Raw genomic sequence first — 20,435 nt, 5'->3', positions numbered from 1 at the left:
TTGTGCAAGTTCTCCCAATTAAAAAGATGAGAGAGGCCTGTAATTTTCATCATAGGTACACGTCAACTATGACAGACAAAATGAGAAAAAAAATCCAGAAAATCACATTGTAGGATTTTTAATGAATTTATTTGCAAATTATGGTGGAAAATAAGTATTTGGTCACCTACAAACAGCAAGATTCCTGGCTCTCACAGACCTGTAACTTCTTCTTTAAGAGGCTCCTCTGTCCTCCACTCGTTACCTGTATTAATGGCACCTGTTTGAACTTGTTATCAGTATAAAAGACACCTGTCCACAACCTCAAACAGTCACACTCCAAACTCCACTATGGCCAAGACCAAAGAGCTGTCAAAGGACGCCAGAAACAAAATTGTAGACCTGCACCAGGCTGGGAAGACTGAATCTGCAATAGGTAAGCAGCTTGGTTTGAAGAAATCAACTGTAGGAGCAATTATTAGGAAATGGAAGACATACAAGACCACTGATAATCTCCCTCGATCTGGGGCTCCACGCAAGATCTCACCCCGTGGGGTCAAAATGATCACAAGAACGGTGAGCAAAAATCCCAGAACCACACAGGGGGACCTAGTGAATGAACTGCAGAGAGCTGGGACCAAAGTAACAAAGCCTACCATCAGTAACACACTACGCCGCCAGGGACTCAAATCCTGCAGTGCCAGACGTGTCCCCCTGTTTAAGCCAGTACATGTCCAGGCCCGTCTGAAGTTTGCTAGAGAGCATTTGGATAATCCAGAAGAGGATTGGGAGAATGTCATATGGTCAGATGAAACCAAAATATAACTTTTTGGTATAAACTCAACTCGTCGTGTTTGGAGGACAAAGAATGCTGAGTTGCATCCAAAGAACACCATACCTACTGTGAAGCATGGGGCTGGAAACATCATGCTTTGGGGCTGTTTTTCTGCAAAGGGACCAGGACGACTGATCCGTGTAAAGGAAAGAATGAATGGGGCCATGTATCGTGAAATTTTGAGTGAAAACCTCCTTCCATCAGCAAGGGCATTGAAGATGAAACGTGGCTGGGTCTTTCAGCATGACAAAAACACCGCCCGGGCAACGAAGGAGTGGCTTCGTAAGAAGCATTTCAAGGTCCTGGAGTGACCTAGCCAGTCTCCAGATCTCAACCCCATAGAAAATCTTTGGAGGGAGTTGAAAGTCCGTGTTGCCCAGCGACAGCCCCAAAACATCACTGCTCTAGAGGAGATCTGCATGGAAGAATGGGCCAAAATACCAGCAACAGTGTGTGAAAACCTTGTGAAGACTTACAGAAAACGTTTGACCTGTGTCAATGCCAACAAAGGGTATATAACAAAGTATTGAGAAACTTTTGTTATTGACCAAATACTTATTTTCCACCATAATTTGCAAATAAATTCATTAAAAATCCTACAATGTGATTTTCTGGATTTTTTTTCTCATTTTGTCTGTCATAGTTGAAGTGTACCTATGATGAAAATTACAGGCCTCTCTCATCTTTTTAAGTGGGAGAACTTGCACAATTGGTGGCTGACTAAATACTTTTTTGCCCCACTGTATATAACCCCTTTTGAGGACTCAAACCTCTTATATTATCCTGTTAGGGCTAGGGGGCAGCATTGACACGGCTGGATAAAAAACATACCCGATTTAATCTGGTTACCACTCCTACTCAGTAACTAGAATATGCATATACTTATTACATATGGATAGAAAACACCCTAAATTTTCTAAAACTGTTTGAATGGTGTCTGTGAGTATAACAGAACTCAAATGGCAGGTCAAAACCTGAGAGATTCCTTTACAGGAAGTGGCCTGTCTGACCATTTGTTGAACTTCTTTTCCATCTCTATCATTTACTAAGGATCTCTGCTCTAACGTGACACTTCCCACGTCGTCCATAGGCGCTCAGAGCCCGGGAAAAAACAGAATGTCGTCATTCCAGCCCCAGGCTGAAACACATTATCGCCTTTCTCAAGTGGCCGATCAAGAGACACTAGCTTATGCGCGTGACCCCGACCGCCCCCGCCTTTGGGATTTTTTCCTCTGTTTGCCGAAAAGGAGATTCCCTGTCGGAATATTATCGCTTTTCTACGAGAAAAATGTCGTAAAAATTGATTTTAAACAGCGGTTGACATGCTTCGAAGTACGGTAATGGAATACTTAGAATTTTATTGTCACGAATTGCGCCAAGCGCGTGACACTTCTTTACTATTTCGGATAGTGTCTGGAACGCACGAACAAAACGCCGCTATTCGGATATAACGATGGATTATTTTGGACCAAACCAACATTTGTTATTGAAGTAGCTGTCCTGGGTGTGTATTCTGACGAAGACAACAAAAGGTAATGACATTTTTATAATAGTAAATATGATTATGGTGAGTGCTAAACTTGCCGGGTGTCTAAATAGCGAGCCCGTGATGCCTGGGCTATGTACTTAGAATATTGCAAAATGTGCTTTCACCAAAAAGCTATTTTAAAATCGGACATATCGAGTGCATAGAGGAGGTCTGTATCTATAATTCTTAAAATAATTGTTATGCTTTTTGTGAACGTTTATCGTGAGTAATTTAGTAAAATGTTAGCGAATTCCCCGGAAGTTTGCGGGGGGTATGCTAGTTCTGAACGTCACATGCTAATGTAAAAAGCTGTTTTTTGATATAAATATGAACTTGATTGAACAAAACATGCATGTATTGTATAACATAATGTCCTAGGGTTGTCATCTGATGAAGATCATCAAAGGTGAGTGCTGCATTTAGCTGTCTTCTGGGTTTTGGTGACATTATATGCTGGCTTGAAAAATGGGTGTCTGATTATTTCTGGCTTGGTACTCTGCTGACATAATCTAATGTTTTGCTTTCGTTGTAAAGCCTTTTTGAAATCGGACAGTGTGGTTAGATTAACGAGAGTCTTATCTTTAAATGGCTGTAAAATAGTCATATGTTTGAGAAATTGAAGTAATAGGATTTTTAAGGTTTTGAAAATCGCGCCACAGGATAGCCGTGGCTGTTACGTAGGTGGGACGAATTCGTCCCGCCTAGCCTAGAGAGGTTAACCTGTTAGGGCTAGGGGGCAGCATTTGCACGTCTGGATAAAAAAAATGTACCCGATTTAATCTGGTTACTAATCCTACCCAGTAACTAGAATATGCATATACTTATTATATATGGATAGAAAACACTCTAAAGTTTCTAAAACTGTTTGAATGGTGTCTGTGAGTATAACAGAACTCATTTGGCAGGCAAAACCCTGAGACATTTTCTGACAGGAAGTGGATACCTGATGTGTTGTATTGACTTTAAACCTATCCCATTGAAAAACACAGGGGCTGAGGAATATTTTGGCACTTCCTATTGCTTCCACTAGATGTCACCAGCCTTTACAAAGTGTTTTGAGTCTTCTGGAGGGAGATCTGACCGAACAAGAGCCATGGAACGATGATGTCCCATTAGACACCTGGCGCGCGAGTTCATGTTGGGTACCCTCGTTCCAATACGTTATAAAAGAGTATGCATTCGTCCACCTTGAATATTATTCATGTTCTGGTTAAAAAAGGCCCTAATGATTTATGCTATACAACGTTTGACATGTTTGAACGAACGTAAATATATTTTTTCCCCTCGTTCATGACGAGAAGTCCGGCTGGCTTAGATCATGTGCTAACAAGACGGAGATTTTTGGACATAAATGATGAGCTTTTTTGAACAAAACTACATTCGTTATGGACCTGTGATACCTGGAAGTGACATCTGATGAAGAGAATCAAAGGTAATGGATTATTTACATAGTATTTTCGATTTTAGATCTCCCCAACATGACGTCTAGTCTGTATCGCAACGCGTATTTTTCTGGGCGCAGTGCTCAGATTATTGCAAAGTGTGATTTCCCAGTAAGGTTGTTTTTAAATCTGGCAAGTTGATTGCGTTCAAGAGATGTAAATCTATAATTCTTTAAATGACAATATAATATTTTACCAATGTTTTCTAATTTTAATCATTTAATTTGTGACGCTGACTTGACTGCCGGTTATTGGAGGGAAACGATTTCCTCAACATCAATGCCATAGTAAAACGCTGTTTTTGGATATAAATATGAACTTGATAGAACTAAAAATGCATGCATTGTCTAACATAATGTCCTAGGAGTGTCATCTGATGGAGATTGTAAAAGGTTAGTGCATCATTTTAGCTGGTTTTATGGTTTTGGTGACCCTGTCTTTGACTTGACAAAACATTACACACAACTCTTGTAAATGTACTGTCCTAACATACTCTAAATTTATGCTTTCGCCGTAAAACCTTTTTGAAATCGTAAAACGTGGTTAGATTAAGGAGATGTTTATCTTTCAAAGGGTGTAAAATAGTTGTATGTTTGAAAAATTTGAATTTTGACATTTATTTGGATTCAAATTTGCCGCTCTTGAAATGCACCTGCTGTTGATGGAGTGCACCACGGGTGGCACGCTAGCGTCCCACCTAGCCCATAGAGGTTAACTGTTTTAACCGAAGTAAGAAAACAGGATGAGAAATTCTTTCTGGAGAATCATGACAGGACATTGCAGAGAGATATAGATAGTTTGAGAGCTCTTGGTGAACAGATAAAAACCCTGAAAGGAGAAATTCAACAATTCCAGGCAATGGTTGTAAAAAAAAAGACTTGGCTCCAACATGTGGACCCTTTGTTCCCTCAATCTACCCTCAGGCTGAGTTGTGCAAGGATGATCGGGTTTCAAGCATCTGGTCAGCACTGCCTGGCTTTGAGTCAATAGATTCTGGCAGCGATGACGAACGATGTCTTAGGCCAAACAGAACACAGGTTGTAAAAGGTAATAAATACAAACCTCCAGTGACAGTAATCACACATACATCAGCATCTCCAAAACAGTGTGATGAATGAAATATCCATGAGAATTGGGTATGAAAACATAGGACCATTTGAAGCGTCATAAGAAACTCTACAATCTACATCCTTATGATGGGTTACAGTTATTAGCCTTTGTTTTGGAACAACTGTGAACATGGTGTACTTGAAGAAGATTTTTATAGAGCTGTGGGTGGTGAAGAGCAAGATGTGGCCGATGGATGGAGAGCAGTACATGTTTTTCTTAAGGGTCTGACCAATGCAAGCACCAAAAGTGTTCAAAAACCAAAAGAACAGTTTGTTGAATTTGAAGAAAGGTTTAGAGCAGAAGTGGATAAACAAAGTGGGTTACCCGACATGGAAGATGAAGATGCACTCAATTCCTCCAAAAATGGGGCAATCACACATCAGCTGATGCAATCCATACATGATGATTTACTAAAAACTTTTGTTTCCACAACTACGGACTGGGAGAGACAAAACTATGGCGACCTCATCGACAGATTGTCATGACTGGACAGAGACATCATTCAAAATAATAAACCTGCTGTCATCAGAGTTGTGCAGGTTCCGAGTGAAACCAACAACATTATTCGTTCAGCAATGAGAATGTCGGAAAAGAAAACGTGTTCTTATGAGGAATGGCCAAGAGAAGCAGGGTCCGTCTAAGGGAAAATGGAATCAAGACAAAAGCCCCAACAACACAATGCTGATGCAGAAATGTAAGAAGCTCTACCCGGCTCAGCATCAGAGTTTGCTGGATACTGTGGAGGGAAACTTAATAGACCTCCTCTTACGTCCCATCTCAGCTGGTGTACATATGAAATCAGATGGAATATATGTGAACATGATGGTTAACAACTTTGCAGTAGATTGTTTTGTAGATACGGGTGCTGAAATCACTGTATTGGCCATATCTTATGCAAAACATATATGTCCTCAGTACACGGGCAAGAAGATGAGAGCAACAGGAGTGGAGGGAGAGGGGGGGGGCAGATATGAAACAGACCAAACCCTTATCAATTTCTATTGGTCCAATGAAGATTGATGCAGGGGTGTGGATAGGCTCATTTGAACAACCTATTTTAGGCCTTGATGTTATTATGCAACTTGACTCTACGTTGAACATTTCTGAAGGAAAGGTGACATGGCAAATTAGACAAATGCAGGGAGCTACAGTTCAGAAACATGCTATTTGGACTATGAAGAAAAATTTGTGTGGAACTTTGGATATGGAACCAGTATGCTTGACAGATGTTGCCCCATCTTGCACAAAACAATATCCCATTAGCAAAAGTAGTCATTAAAGATCTATGGGACATGAGTATAGTTTAAAAGACACATTCTGCCGACATGCTGTTCATACTCTTTTGACAATGAATCGAGCTGCACAGGTCACAGCTGCTCATTGAAACAAATGGTGACGGTGTTGGAGGCTCCTAACATCATACAACGTGACACACCATGTAATCCAGCTACTCTGATGCTTCCTCCAGATACCACATTACTTGAACACGACTGCTGTGAGTTGGTTTTGGATCAACTCTCTGATGGGTTTATTAAGAGTCATCCGTTGGAAAACCCTGACTTTATCTTATACACAGATGATTCAAGCATTGTGGAGGGGGGTGTGAGGAAGGCAGGCTGGGCAGTTACTACAATGGACAATGTGATAGTGACAGGGACGTTATTGGCACGAAACATCAGCACAGGTATTGGAATTGGTGGCTTTGACTGAAGCATGCAAACTGACTGAAGGAAAACAGCTAATATCTACACAGACTCAAGGTATGTTTTTGGTGTTACCCATGATTTTGGAAAAATATGGAAAAACAGAGGATTCATGACATCACTGGGTGCTCTTGTGAAGAATGGACCAGAGGTGATGGCTCTACTGAATGCTTTCCAGTTACCTGGACAAGTTCCAATTTTGAAAATGAAAGCACATGGAGAAATCATAAACAGAGAAGTAAAATAGGTGTGGGGAATAACTCCCAAGGGGGGGCATGACGTAGTACCAGGACAGTGGGTGATATGTAACAGAGACATTAGGGCCAAAATGGGAAGGTCCTTATCAAGTTTTGCTCATAGCGAGGTCAGCAGTAAAAGTCCAGGGACAATCACGATGGATATATGTCACTTATTGCAAGGTTGTCCATTTTGATGACAAAGCAGAGCCTGGAAAATAAAGAACTTATTAATAAATAAAGAATAAAGAACTTACTTACCAATTGGGTGCCAGTCTCAGGTGAAGAAGCATAGTAAGATGACCAGAACCTGATAAGCTTCTATGTTGTACACCGCAGTCATCATATTAGGGAAATCAATTTCTCTTGAAACCAGGACATGTTACTTTCAATATTTTGTTTCCTTCGTTACAGGTTATGAGAATCTACCGTCTGAAGCTGAAGCAATATGCCATGATCCAAGGACTGTACCTGAAACGATACAAGATCACCGGTGAAGTGTTCATTAGAGAAGTCCTTATCAACCAGTGGAACGGAAGAATAATTCCTCACTACTGGCAGATTGTCAGAAAATAATGTCTAATAGTTATCTATATGGGACTGATACCAGTGTGGAAGAGCTGGTCACTTTTAAAGGACTTGGTGAATGATTACCTTGCCAATAGGACAATTTAATAATATTGTCTTGTGGACAATTATTTTTTTGTGTGAGTTTCCTTCTAGTACAGGATGTGGTACGAATCGTAAGGGACATCATCATTACACCTGTTAATACTTATTTTCTATAACTTTGTTTGAAATCAATGTCTTATTGTAACAGCAAGTAAAATACGCCCTTTGTGTTTTGTAGAAATGCAAGGTGTTTAATGTACATGATTTTATGCTTACTGCTAATGTTTTTTTATACTGTCTATTTTTCCATGTTCTTTATTGTTTTCTAAAAATGCATTTTTAAGAGTATTTATTTTTTAAATGGTCTAGAGGGGAGTGTAAGAATATTCCCAAGATAAATACACAAAGCAGAGGACGAGAGGTCAATAGAGTACTAAAGGTCAAGGGGACTAAAAGTCAATAGAGTACTAACGATCAATGGAAATAGTGTTTTTTCTGTTATAGGAGATTAATTGTCAATGGGTCAGAGACATGGGAGGAATTTAAGTCCGGGACTCACAGCTACATGGCAAGTTCTCATTGGTCCAAATTGTTTATACATTGAACCTGAAATAGCATACTTGTTATTTGGCCATAGGCCCAGTTTTATTGCAAGAAATTATAGTTGGTCAACCACAGGCTAGGGCTGGGTTATAAACTACATCCTGTCCCTTTGTTCTGTGGAGAGAATCACAAGAGAGAATCACTGAAAAGAGTCACTGAGGACAGGGGAGAATGAACATCTACCATCTACCTCCCCGCATGATTTGTTCTCTTTGAATAAACCTATTTTCCTCCCCCTGATTTGCTTTGGGGTCTGTGTTATTGAATAAAAACATCAACTGCTGTAAATGTAAATGTAACTGCTAACACCATGATGACATAATCCTGTGGGTGAAATTTCAACCCTCAAACAACAGTTAACATTGATAACTTTTTAGAAATCCAATGTATTTTCCACGTAGATTCCACATCACTATAAGTTGACAAATTACGCTGAAAGAATGTTGATTTAACCAGTTTGTGCCCAGTGGATGGTTTCTGATCAAAAATGTTCAATGAACGCTTGTACAGAGATTGCAATGGTTTGTTTTTTATTTCTCCTGCTTGTGACCAACTTGTAATACAATAGGAGAAATATGTGCGAAAGTATCATAGCATGCATATAAACCTTAGTTTAGCTTAGAATCATCACATCTTGTATTTTTATAATAGTTTCTGTATGTCAGTCAAAAACAAAAAGTGTGTTGGAAAGGTTTGTGACCATAATAGCATCAGCATTAGCAGCTCAGCTGTTAAAATGTGTGGTTTAGCTAGATATTTTCCCTGTAAGAAACATCACTATAGGTGACATAATATGATATATACTGTTGCAGTTCTCAGTAGAAAGCTGCCTAGCCCTGTGTGGATGCCTATCTCTCACTGAGGGCAGTGGAGGTGATAGCTGTAGGCTGGGCAGTATACCCACGAGACCTTAGCGAAGTGAGAGGGCCTCCTCTTCCCTCCTCTCCTTTCTCTCTGAGGTGCTGGGAGTATGATTGGGGCGAGAGGGTGAGTAGGGCGATCAGACGAGCTCCGACACTCAGGAGCGAGAGGGCCGGGGTGTGGGTAGCAGCTCAGGACTAAAACTTTGATGGCTCAATTGTAGGCCAGACTGGGTGGAAGAGCCAATCAGGGCAATTCTTCCGAGCAAAGGCATCTCTTTGCTCAGACAGATATGTGATCTCTGGTTTTATCTACCTGAATGCTCCAACATCAACCTTCTTTCTTTCTTTCTTTCTTTCTTTCTTTCTTTCTTTCTTTCTTTCTTTCTTTCTTTCTTTCTTTCTTTCTTTCTTTCTTTCTTATTTTTTGCCAAATTTCCATCCATTCTACAGCTGTAGTTACCATTTCACCATTAATGTCTGGCATGTTAGCAATCAACAGTGGTTGCCATGACTCCATTGTCTTTGTTTGGTGTATTTTTTGCTGAAATTAATAATTTTCTATGGTTCACAAATAACATGGAAAATCCACCAAATGTCTTGTCTAGGTCTGCATGTACTGTAGCTACTACCTTAGCACTGACTGCATATGGATTTGTTACGATCCATGGCTACAAGCGATTTTTTTGTATTGACATGCATTTCAGTGGTGAAAAGGCATGGGACTCACAGAAACAGAGGAATGGCAGTCATGATGTATTTGATACAAGATGCAGATTTTATAAGATTCCTTCTAACCAGAAAAGCAATTCATTATGGGATTCAAACATTCCAATCAACAGAACTATATTGCTCTCATTCTTTCTTCCTCTCTTCTCTCTATCATTTTGTTTATATGTCTATCTCTATCTATATAAGTCTCGATTCACACAATACATGTTTCTGCACATATCTTTGATTAGTTTCATTGATGCCTTGTTTTATATTGAATTGTAGTCTCATTCAATGCAGTGGGGAATTTCTCATACAGTATATTTTGAAAGTGCCTACAATACCAAGCACAACCAGTGATTATGTTCTATTCTTCCTTTACAGGAGAAAAAGAGCATTAAAAGTAAGCCATGGTTAAAATAACATTTTAAGGGTGGGGCAGCATGCTTTCTAGGTCTGCACTTCACCCTCTCTTGCTTGTTTTTTTTTGTTCATACCTCACATCTTTCTGGTCATTGGCAGACCACATCTAACATGGCATCTATTTACTGTAACACTGGCACTGGCAGCTTTTAACATCTAGCTTTTAACTTAGAACTGAGGTAGATTGTTCTGTCGCATAAGATATATCGTTTCTGTCACTCGTCTGTTAATTTATTGATCTGTTTTTATGCAAAAAAGAAATCAGTAAGTAATAATACTAACAATTAATAGTACCGGTAGTAGTTGTGGGATAATAGTAGCTCTATTGGTGATATTCATGGTACGCTAGTTGCAGTGATGGTTTTAGTGCTGCGTTCAATGTATACAATGTATCTTTCAGAACAAATAACATGTACTGTAGTTAATCTTATTTTCCTTCATCTGTCTGGTAAATGGCCCGTAGTATTAGATGTGATTGACTAGCAGGCTACCTAGATCAGACTGTGACTCTGTCTATCTAAGAAATTGGCTTATATAGAGCTTGTTATCACACTCTCTTTAACATACTCACACATGTCTACATACAGTACAGCAGCATATGCCTACATACAGAGTAGATAGCATTACACATCATTAGACAATGGTTTAGGAGCAACACAATTTGCACCCTCCCCACATTTTGAAGCATGACATTATTTCAGCTATGACTCACTGTTTTCAGTTTGAGTTGTCGTCGTTCGGTGCAGTGTTCTTTTTAACTTAGATTTTGTTTATTTTGTTCATGTGGTGTGTGTTCTGCATGAAAGCAAAAGCAATTGTATCAATTAAATCTAAATACATTTGCCAATGATACAATTGAAAGCATAATGCTTACATTAGTCACCAGTAACCATGGCAACCAAACCTAATTAGATTTATTTTTCTTGTCATCCAATTTTCAACGTCGAGATGTACAGACTAACGCATCTAATGGCAGAAACATAAACTTCCTCTTAACAAATTTAATGTGTCCCATACCATAACCTAACAACAACTTTTAAGATTTAGCATTTCTATTAATAATATCTAGCTATGTCCCACTTCGGCGAAACGGAACACCTTCACTAACAACCCTTCTCTCTTCTCCTTCCCTTCAGACACCCGGCCCTTGCCCGACGTAGCCATGACAGGCAAGTGCACCCGGGAATGCGATGAGTACGGCCACTCTGACTCCTGCTGGATGCCTGTGCGCACGTCGCCTGAGCGCCGGCCCAAGACAACCACAACCCAACAACCAAAGCTTTCCACCTTCATGACTGGCGGTGGCAGCGGCAGCAGCCCTCCCGAGCAGCAGCAGCAGCATCCTGGCAGCCAGGAAGCCCTGGCTGCCATGTCCAATGGAGACCCCTCCTCCCACGTGATGCTGGGCAATGACCGCAACCGCAACCTGCTCAACAAGAAGACAGCCTCCTCCTCGTCCTCCTACGAGGGCTTCGGCTCGCCCAGTTTTAGCCCGCCAGGGGTTGAAGAGGGGGTGGTGGGTCACCCCATTGAGGAGATCCCTCTGGCCCCCACCGGGGAGTACAAGCCCTCACCCTGTGGCACGCTCACTCGCCGGGAGGTCTACCTGTGAGGGGGGCGGGGGAAGTAGCGCCATGGTACATAAACATCAACAATATAGTAGGTTACCACAACGACAACAACTAAAGACACTTTTTACTGTACCAAATGGACCTTGGCTGAGCAGGAAAGGTCCAAGGATAACCCTTCTCCAAGACAACAACAACAACATGAAACAATGCTAAAAGCTACGTGGATACAAACATAATCTCTTTTAGAATTCAGATTCTGACCATATCCTGCAAGAGGAAGAAGAGGGTGGGGCTATTGGTGGGACTCAAAGCGAGACATTGGGTAACTGCTGCTGGCCGGCCAATGGGAACATTACTGCTGCCTGACCAACTAATTTCCATAAAACGTGCATGCATTATCTCTCCCTGACCCCAACTCTTAAAGACTACTGTACAAAAGAGGATCTTTCTTTATTTTCCGCTCTTTTTCTATAACTGTACTTGTGAACTAGTTTGAGTGTGACAATGAGACGTGTGACAAAGGACCGATGTCATGCCTTTTGGGGACTTAGTGACACTCCCACCCTCATGCAAGCATCATATAGCCTACATACAGTAATGTGTCATATATCACGTCACGTGTCATGACCCCCTTGTGCTACTCACTGGATTCTGGATTTTGCATTTCAACAGTTTATGATTCAATGTTGCTTTCTCATTCAAAAAGAGACCAAAACACAACCAAACAACAACAGACTGCGAAGGCTACTAGCATGGCATCATAGTTAACATTTGGGAAAGACTAAGCTTTAACTTTCTGTCCTGTGGATGAGACTGTGTGTATCACCTCATTCATAGGAGAATATAATTGACAAATGGACTAAATGGAGTCAATGTGGTTGGCAATGTCCAAGCCACAGTAGTCCCTGACCCACAGGGTGAATGATGAAATGATGTCGAAGTTTGCTTATTTACCAGTGTGCATATAATACTCTCTTTGCCTCTTTCATAGACACCTATAGAAGTGAACATTGGACATATACATCGATTCAGACTAATGCTTTAAAGCTCACTTTCCCCTTCTATATCTCTCTTTCTCTATCTTTGGATGGCCTGAAAGTTGAAGACAAAAAATATATTGGAGATGCAAGTTTCTATCTAGAACCATGACCAATCTGAACTGGTTGCCAGTCTTTGCTTGAGTTGCGTAATATGTTTGTACGTGGTTGTGCATATATTGATTCCTATTCAGATGAAAGTTGCCCACACAGACAAGCAGACACAAATTCACACAAATCAACACACAGCTAACATGTCATGGTAGATTTGAGGTGAGTTAGTTGAGAAAAGTGCTGGGTATGTAAAAGTATGCATGATAGGGTAGGTTGAGCTGGTCGAGGAAAGCTATGTGGTGAAGTTTTTCCGTTAACCTTATTTTGTGTTAAGGTGTGTGCTAGAATGAGCAATAAATACCATATTGTACACAACACTCTCTATCTACATAATGGTAAGCATAGTACTCTAACAAGGTCCATGTCCAACTACCCATAAATGGAGATGTCACTAATGGTGAAACTACCTTTGCATACGGCACAGACAGACATCTTTAAGCAAGAATCATCTCAATGAATTACAATCGAAAATACCTATTGATGTACAGTTACAAAGAGGCGTGGGGAAAAAGACACCAGTTTAGCATCTTACAAGTTAGTATGCGAGAGAAACCAAAGCACAGGAAACAACAAACTGGCATGAAGGTACATGGGAGAAACTACAATACTACTACAAGTTGCTTTAAATACAGGCATATGTGTAAGTGTATAGTGAGAGCATAGGTTGAATTGAGCAAAGGTCCGACATGTAGGCATGTAGGCAAACTATTTTGGACAACCACATATACACAGAAACACACACACACACAATATGAAGACATTGTGCCTCCTTACCCATCGCAAGTGGTCTTTTCACTGGTGAGTAGGCACAAGGTCTTCACACCATAACAGAGCAAAAGAATATCAGATGAATATCAGATGCAATGGAAACCTTTTGTATGTTAGCTAACCCTTTGGTTCAAAACAGACTGCTTTTTGGCAGTCCACCAATCTGTAAGTACTACTTGTCGTTCGAAGAAGTGTTCCTATGCTTATAAACTGTATACATACATATGTACTTTTTATTGCATGTTTAAAGGGAATTTACTTACTCAGAAGGAGAAAAAAAAATTAAGGAAAATACAAAAAAATCCTTACCCTGTGAACATGGATGTCCATCTTGTTGCTTGCTTTTGTTATACCTAAACTGACATTAGCCATGTAGTATGACTTAGTATATCAGTTTGAGGTGGAAGAAATGTATGTTTATTTAGCATATTTCTTTGATTGTTTCTTTCATTCCTGTCAGAGAAATTTCCAGAACGTTCTCCATTCCACTGAACAAACCCTACAGTTATAACATACATTCAGTTCAAGGTTGCTCACCTGTAATGTATGACTTACATAGTACAGTAAGACGATTTGCAACTTTGTGCCGGCATTGCATTTCCATCCCCCTTTTTCTCTCTCTCTTTTTTTTGTATTTGATATACAATAACAGTCAGAACCTTGGAAATAATCATCTTTATGTATTTTCTTTTTTTGTCATATTTCTGTTGACAATTTGTATATTTAGAGTGCTTCTGTAAAAAAGAAAAATGTAAAAAAAAAACTAAACTATAGAGTGAATTCAAAATATGCAATTGTGCCTTTTTATACCAATTGGTATGATTCAATGTTGGTTGGAATGGTACAAAATCAATTATGCTGACATGCTTTCTAAAAGTAGTGGGGGATGGTATTTATGTCAAATTTTAAATAACTCCTGAAGATTCTTATACGATAGAGGAAAAATACATTGATTTTCTGCTTCTCGGGATGTGACCAGTCAAATGTCGGTAAGCCTGATACAGTAGATACAGTGTGGTACATTGATACAGAGTGGTCTTGATGTGGTTTTTATGTGGAATGTTCAAGGTATGAATATCCATTCCTAGCATAGTGTGGTTTCATTAACCAAATTACAACTGTTTGTACTGCTTAATATTAGTAATAATGACAATATATTCTAACAATTATTATCCTATGGTGTTCTGCTGATGTACATGTTCAGTGCAACAACCTTCTGTGCATGAAACACTCTTTCCGGATTGAACACATTGGGGCTGGTAGAAGAAAAACTTGGAGACATTTGACTGTTCAGGATGCGAGGAAGCCTAGAAATGCTAATATGGAGGTTGAAAGAAGTTGCAAGGTAGAGATGCTGACAGAATACACACCTCAGGATGTACAGCAACCCCTAATACACACACAAACACACATTTACAACACATACATTACAACAAATTCAACACAGTATTGGAGACAATAGAGAAGTTGTGTAGTAGGTTCTCGTTGTGTTATAACATAAAGGAAATTGCATGTCTGTTTCTAGAAAGACCAAGAAAGTGATATAGAGGGAGGTAAGTGTTATATATGAGCTTTTTTGATTACCTCTTTACTCAAACATTCAATATGCTACTTATGCTTACTTCTGAATGTACAATATTATCTGATAGAAAAGAAACAGGGAGAAAATCAATTGGTCTTTCCTTGACCTGGTAATCCACAGATGACTGTCAAGTTTGGTTTTTAGAAAAATATATAAAAAAAGTATATTTTTGCTACCTGAGGTGTATGTTTAGTCAGCTCTCTCTTCTATTAGTTGTTCAGCATTCACAGTCTGTGATGAGATTTGTGATATTAACCATCAACTATTTGTCCTGCGACTTGGATGTTGATATGGAAATTGAGGAAACAGTTTATCATCGTTTATTATGATTCACTATGCACGCAGCTTAGCTGAACATGGCAAAATATATTGAACGCAAGCCCACTTCTATTTATGAAATCTTTTACTTAATGTAATTTTCTTTTGTACAGGTTTCTGTAAATAAATTGCTTGTCATTTTCGTCTCTGCAGAAATTAAAATATAACATGGTAAAACTATATGGTATAAACTTTTTTATCGGTTTGAATTAGTATGGTTTCATACAAGCCAATAATCAACCACTACATATATTGACATTCATATTATTATTGTTATTATTATTATTAGTAGTAGTAGTACTAGTAGTAGTAGTATATTTTTTGTTATATACTGTATACATACTAGTACACTGTTAGCCCATCAAAAATGCATACATAACCTCAAGGGAAAAGTTTAACGTTATAATAGAGTGAAACACTGACCTTTGTATGAGTGTGTCTGAGTGTGTTTTTGTGTGTGTGGGACTGCTGGTCTGTGTCTGCCAGTGTGTGCCCATCTGTGTGTGTGTGTGTGTGTGTGTGTGTGTGTGTGTGTGTGTGTGTGTGTGTGTGTGTGTGTGTGTGTGTGTGTGTGTGTGTGTGTGTGTGTGTGTGTGTGTGTGTGTGTGTGTGTGTGTGTGTGTGTGTGTGTGTGTGTGTGTGTGTGTGTGTGTGCATGTGTGCTATCTGGCCCATATGTCTGGGTGATGTATGAGGCGACCACAGGCCAGGTAATTAAGGATCCATTCTGCTCAGTTCCCTACGCTCTGATTAGCACCAACACCAATGGTGTCTTAATAGAAAACTATAATGCCCCGTAAAGTTACATCTCCAAAGTTCAATAATTTGGAAAACTTTTTCTCTCTCAACTCCCACAATGGTGCTTTTAAGAGAGTGGTGTGATAAAAAGTGTTTGCATTATAGCTGTGTTATATGTTCTGTGGGGTTTATGCTCAGTGTGATTACTCATAGAACTCACATAGAGTTGCTCTGTACATTGTTGTGTCTGAATTCCCCTTTCTGAAAAAATGTATCTGTCTCTCTGTATTTTTTTATTCTGATCCCTTTTCAAATAATATATTTCCCAAAAATGTTGTTTCTGTGATCAAATGAATACAGGACAAATTTGGTTTAAATTATGTTGAAATTCTAATTGCATTTATATTACTCTCTGTGGCAAGCGTGGAATAATCAGCAGAAAAATATACATTTTCTATCCTGGGAAAGGGAAATTAAGACAAATTAGAATGAATGTGAATGTAATTAATGTTTAAGCAATGCATTTCAAGGAATTGTTGTGGAAGACTATTTCTATGAATTAAGCAGGGCTTTGAATATGAACAATTCCATGCATAATGTATGGAGTTATAGTTTGCGAAACCATAGTCACAGAAAAATAATGCCATTCAAGCTCATCGTGAAGCTGTTCATAACTGACATGCTGTGCTGTACACTTACAAAATATTATGTTTTTCGCTCTACTGTTTGAATAACAAGATTTCAAGATGCCACATCCTTAGAATTGGTTATTTCCATGGTGATCAATTAGGTAAATCCATTGGTAATCAGGCATTCTATATTTTTTTTTACACCAGTAGCATATAAAACAGAGCTTATTTAGTTCTTCCACATCCATGTGATTTCCTGTGTACTTGCGTGATGTCATAGTCGTGTTTGCGGGTGGCAGGGAAGTCAGGCGCAGGAGAAACCAACTTGGTTAAACTGTAGTATTTTAATTAACAAAAAAACAAACTCTAAAACCAAGGTACACAAATAACATGGTTAAAAATAACCCGTCGCACACCGATACAAAATACACGCATACATAACTCACAAACATTCACCGACAAGGACATGAGGGTTAAATACACAACATGTAATGAATGGGATTGGAACCAGGTGTGTAGGAAGACAAGACAAAACCAATGGAAAATGAAAAACTGATCAATGATGGCTAGAAGACCGGTGACGTCGACCGCCGAGCACCACCCGAACAAGGAGGGGCATCGACTTCAGCAGAAGTCGTGACAGTAACCCCCCCCCCCGACGTGTGGCTCCAGCAGCGCATTGACACCGGCCTCGGGGATGACCCGGAGGACGAGGTGCAGGGCGATCCGGATGGAGATGATGGAACTCTCGCAGCAGGGAAGGATCTAACACATCCTCCACCGGAACCCAGCATCTCTCCTCCGGACCGTACCCCTCCCAGTCCACGAGGTACCGAAGGCCGCTCGCCCGATGTCTCGAATCCAGGGTGGATCGAACGGAGTACGCCGGGGCCCCCTCAATGTCTAGAGGGGGCGGAGGAAACTCCCGCACCTCAGCCTCCTGGAGCGGGCCAGCCACCACCGGCCTGAGGAGAGACACATGGAACAAGGGGTTAATGCGGTAATGGGGGGGAAGCTTTAACCTATAACATACCTCGTTCACTCTCCTCAGGACTTTAAACGGCCCCACAAACCGCGGACCCAGCTTCCGGCAGGGCAGGCGGAGGGGCAGGTTTCTGGTCGAGAGCCAGACCCTGTTGCACCGGGGCCTCACTGCGGTGATGGTCTGCGCCAACTTTCTGGCGCCATACAGCGCTGAAGGCGGACATGAGCGGCATCCCAGGTTTCCTCCGCGCGCCGGAACCAGTCGTCCACCGCAGGAGCCTCGGTCTGACTCTGATGCCAAGGGGCCAGAACTGGCTGATAACCCAACACACACTGAAAGGGAGAGAGGTTAGTGGAGGAGTGGCGGAGGGAGTTCTGAGCCATCTCTGCCCAGGGCACGAACTCCGCCCACTTCCCCGGCCGGTCCAGGGAATAAGACCTCAGAAACCTACCCACATCCTGGTTAACTCTCTCCACCTGCCTGTAACTCTCAGGGTGAAAACCCGAGGTAAGGCTGACGGAGACCCCCAGACGTTCCATGAATGCCTTCCAGACCCTTGAAGTGAACTGGGGACCCCGATCAGACACTATATCCTCAGGCACACCGTAGTGCCGAAAGACGTGTGTAAACAGAGCCTCCGCCGTTTGTAGGGCCGTAGGGAGACCGGGCAAAGGGAGGAGACGACAGGACTTAGAAAAACGATCCACAACGACCAGGATTGTGGTGTTACCTTGTGAAGGTGGAAGATCGGTTATGAAATCCACCGACAAGTGCGACCACGGCCATTGTGGAACGGGTAAGGGTTGTAACTTACCTCTGGGTAGGTGCCTAGGAGCCTTACACTGAGCGCACACTGAGCAGGAGGAAACATAAACCCTCACGTCCTTAGCTAAAATGGGCCACCAGTACCTCCCACTAAGACGCGCATCGTCCGATCAATCCCAGGATGACCAGAGGAGGGTGACGTGTGAGCCCAGTAGATTAATCGGTCGCGGACAGCAGACGGAACATACAGACGCCCAGCTGGACACTCAGGGGGAACGGGCTCTGCACGCTCCTGACGGACGTCCTCACGCAGACTGCAGCGTTAATGGTCGATCAGGGCACTGTGATTCCATCCCGTACCGGCTGCCAGGGTCCTGAACTCAAGGGCAAAATCCTGGACGCTCCTCGTCTCCTGCCTCAGATGGTAGAGGCGCTCACCCACCGCTCTACCCTTGGGTGGGTGGGCGAAAGCTGCCCGAAAACGGCGGGTGAACTCCTCATAATGGTCCAACGCCGCATCTCCTTCTCCACACACAGCGCTGGCCCACTCCAGGGCTCTCCCGGTGAGGCACGAGACGAAGGCTAAACTCTTCTCACGGTCAGTTGGAAATGGGTGGACCGTGGCCAGATAAAGTTCTAATTGGAGTAGGAAACCCTGGCAGTTGGCATCACTTCCGTCGTAACCCTGAGGCATGGCTAGATGGATGCCACCGGGTTCAGGTTGACAAGGGGAGCTCCGGATAGACTCTGGTTGGGCTGGTGGAGGCGCTGGATGAATTCCCTGTCTCTCCCAGCGGTCCATATTCTGGACAACGCGATCCATGGCTGCGCACAGATGGTGTAGCTTCTCCGCATTCTCCTGGATGCACTCCTCCACCTCCCTGTCCGGGGTATCTTCTCCTGCTGACTTCAATATTTTGGTCGGTGATTCTGTCGTAGTAGTGTTTGTAGGTGGCAGGGAAGTCAAGCGCAGGAGAAACCAACTTGGTTAAACTGGAGTATTTTATTTAACAAAAAAAAAACTCCAAAACCAAGGTACACAAATAACATGGGTAAAAATAACCCGGCGCACACCAATACAAAATACACGCATACATAACTCACAAACATTCATTGACAAGGACATGAGGGAAAACAGAGGGTTAAATACACAACATGTAATGAATGGGATTGGAACCAGGTGTGTAGGAAGACAAGACAAAACCAATGGAAAATGAAAAACTGATCAATGATGGCTAGAAGACCGGTGACGTCGACCACCGAGCACCACCCGAGCAAGGAGGGGCATCGACTTCGGCAGAAGTCGTGACACGTGAGTCTGGGACTCAACTCGGTTCTAGAATAGAGAGATTGCCCTTCAGTATGCAACCTCCAGTCAGGTTCTTTTGTGAGATTCATGGTGTAGTGTGTGGGGGGGGGGGGGGGTTGGGCAATGTGATAAGCAGGAAGGAGGTCCTTCCTGGGTTCCTGTCATGTTCCTGGACCAACCAGGGCAGAGATAACATGGGACATGGAGGAAGATCAAGACAAGGAAAGGTACAGTAGTATCAGAACCCTGAAAGGCATGGAGGTGGTGGCCTTGGAAGGCGTTGGTCTTTAAAAAAGAGGAGAGCGGTAGAGAGACAGCTAGGGGTTGAGAGAGAGAGAGCAAAGCAAGAAGAGCCAGTACCCAAAGCCAGAGTATGAAAGCTAATTAATGACATCATTGATCACCTCTCACAGTGCATAGAGAGGACGACATTTAGAAATGAATTTCACTCCCATTAAAACCCAATGGAGCAAACTAACGACCCAGAATATTATCAGTGAGCTGAATTCTTCCATAACCTGTATAAGAATTACAGTATAATATCCCCTAAAATGTTTTGTCTTAAAATGTTTATTTT

General features: G+C 41.6%; 1 protein-coding gene across 4 annotated transcripts in view; it reads left to right on the top strand.

Moving 5' to 3' along the window:
* The window catches only part of LOC106577482 (protocadherin-7), a 223,658-nt gene extending 208,046 nt beyond the window's left edge, over positions 1–15,612 (top strand). For 2 of the 4 annotated variants that reach the window (XM_014155498.3, XM_014155496.3), the window contains exon 3: positions 11,179–15,612. In XM_014155498.3, the coding sequence (XP_014010973.1) occupies positions 11,179–11,654 (476 nt within the window). In that variant the 3' untranslated portion in view covers positions 11,655–15,612. Of the gene's footprint in view, positions 1–7,247; positions 8,289–10,003; positions 10,023–11,178 lie in introns of those variants that run through there. The other 2 variants (XM_014155502.3, XM_014155500.3) reach the window with 2 other exon arrangements.
* The last annotated feature ends 4,823 nt before the right edge of the window (positions 15,613–20,435 follow it).

Source organism: Salmo salar, chromosome 18 (assembly GCF_965601325.2).
Source record: "Salmo salar chromosome 18, fSalSal1, whole genome shotgun sequence".
Classification (NCBI taxonomy): domain Eukaryota; kingdom Metazoa; phylum Chordata; class Actinopteri; order Salmoniformes; family Salmonidae; genus Salmo; species Salmo salar.
Note: the sequence above shows the minus strand (reverse complement) of the source record. Positions and strands in the feature narration are given on the sequence as shown.